The sequence below is a fragment of the Echinops telfairi genome, unplaced genomic scaffold, assembly GCF_000313985.2.
Source record: "Echinops telfairi isolate 266 unplaced genomic scaffold, ASM31398v2 ScPeMD7_5868;HRSCAF=6743_0, whole genome shotgun sequence".
Classification (NCBI taxonomy): domain Eukaryota; kingdom Metazoa; phylum Chordata; class Mammalia; order Afrosoricida; family Tenrecidae; genus Echinops; species Echinops telfairi.
Genome location: NW_022109767.1, coordinates 15,228,874 through 15,230,296, shown reverse-complemented (window position 1 = coordinate 15,230,296; position 1,423 = coordinate 15,228,874). Strand labels below are relative to the sequence as shown.

Genomic DNA, 1,423 nt, shown 5'->3' with positions numbered 1-1,423 from the left:
GATGACAATGGATTTCTTGAACTAACCAAGAGTAGCTCATAGAAGGGTGTTAGTGCCAAAGGCAGTGAAAATATGATGGTGTAATCTTAGGCCCCGTGATAGAGAACCACAGCGGTACAGCTATGGGGCCACTGACTACAATGAGAATACCAGAAAAGAAGTATTTTAATGCTTTAGCCATGAAAAGAAAGTCACTGGTATATAAATATACTGTGCCTTGAATCCCCCAAATACAGGTTGCAAGAAAAATGGAAAGGGAAGCATATTCTTATATGTGCAGATGGAAAGACATGATTGAAAATACAATATACCCTCTATACTACTTGCAGGAGTAAACAGATTCTAGTGCTGTATTGAAAATGTCACAAAAACGCTTCTCAGTCTTAAATCAGCTTTAAAAATGTGAAAAGCCCCCCCTTTTCTGATCACCTTCGATGCACTGGGAGTTTCATGAAGGTTTTTTGAGTGAAAAAGTGTGTGTGTGTGTGTGTGTGTGTGTGATACATACGGGTCTTTCTTGCAGAATCTTCCACGAAAAGAGAAGAAATGTCTTCATCCACCCCTGCTTCATTCTTCGCAATGCAAGTATATGCTCCTGTATCTTCATACCGCACATTGCTTATGTGGACCTCGCTGCCATTTGCTGAAAAGAGAAGACAAACGCAAGTTGTAAACTACAAGTTCAGTTTGGGTGCGGTGCTTCCTGAGTGCAGTCTGACAGTTTCCTCAGCCTGTCCGAATGAAAGCCCCTTCCTTCCCACCTCCATGCTTTGGAGACCCCCCAAGTTATTCCAAAGCCTTGTGTGTTTCATAAGCTGTGCTGCTGTCACTCAATCAGAGACATTTCAAATGCACAGGATTTAGACTTTAAATCCATTTCTATTTTTCATCTTTTATATGAAGTATGTAGTAATGAAAACTAGATACTTTACATATCTGTACATACATGTACACATTACTCAGATTTCACTGTCCTAAATTTACATAAAAGAAGTAAAAATACCAGCATGGCTCATTTAAAGGGAGAATACCTATGAAAATACATTTTCCTAAAAAGTCGAATGAGCTACACAATGCAAATATATGGCCTTTCTTCAAGTTCATTACTAGAATTATTAAGAGAGGAAATGAGTGGCTTGATCCTATGTAGCTATCTAATTGGGAGTTCTGGACATGTGGAAACCAGAACTAATCACATAAAGTCCTTGCTTACACTATTACAAGGTCTACAATCATGATATTTTACTATATTAGAAAATGATCAAGGTGCACTTCTGTTATCTAGTTGGGATTTCTGGGCATCCAATAAAAATGATGCCATGTGTAGCAAAATAAAATGGTAATTTGTGATAGTTAGGGGCTCACAGGATTGTTTTGGCTGATATTAGGATGATAATGGTTTAATGGTTTAATAATCTATCTG

General features: G+C 38.0%; 1 protein-coding gene across 1 annotated transcript in view; it reads right to left on the bottom strand.

Moving 5' to 3' along the window:
- FSTL5 (follistatin like 5) overlaps positions 1–1,423 on the bottom strand; it is a gene marked incomplete at its 3' end in the record, with an annotated part of 780,165 nt that overhangs the window by 159,928 nt on the left and 618,814 nt on the right. Inside the window, exon 11 of the mRNA XM_004708783.2 lies at positions 509–643. Within this exon, the coding sequence (XP_004708840.2) occupies positions 509–643 (135 nt within the window). The remainder of the gene's footprint in view (positions 1–508; positions 644–1,423) is intronic.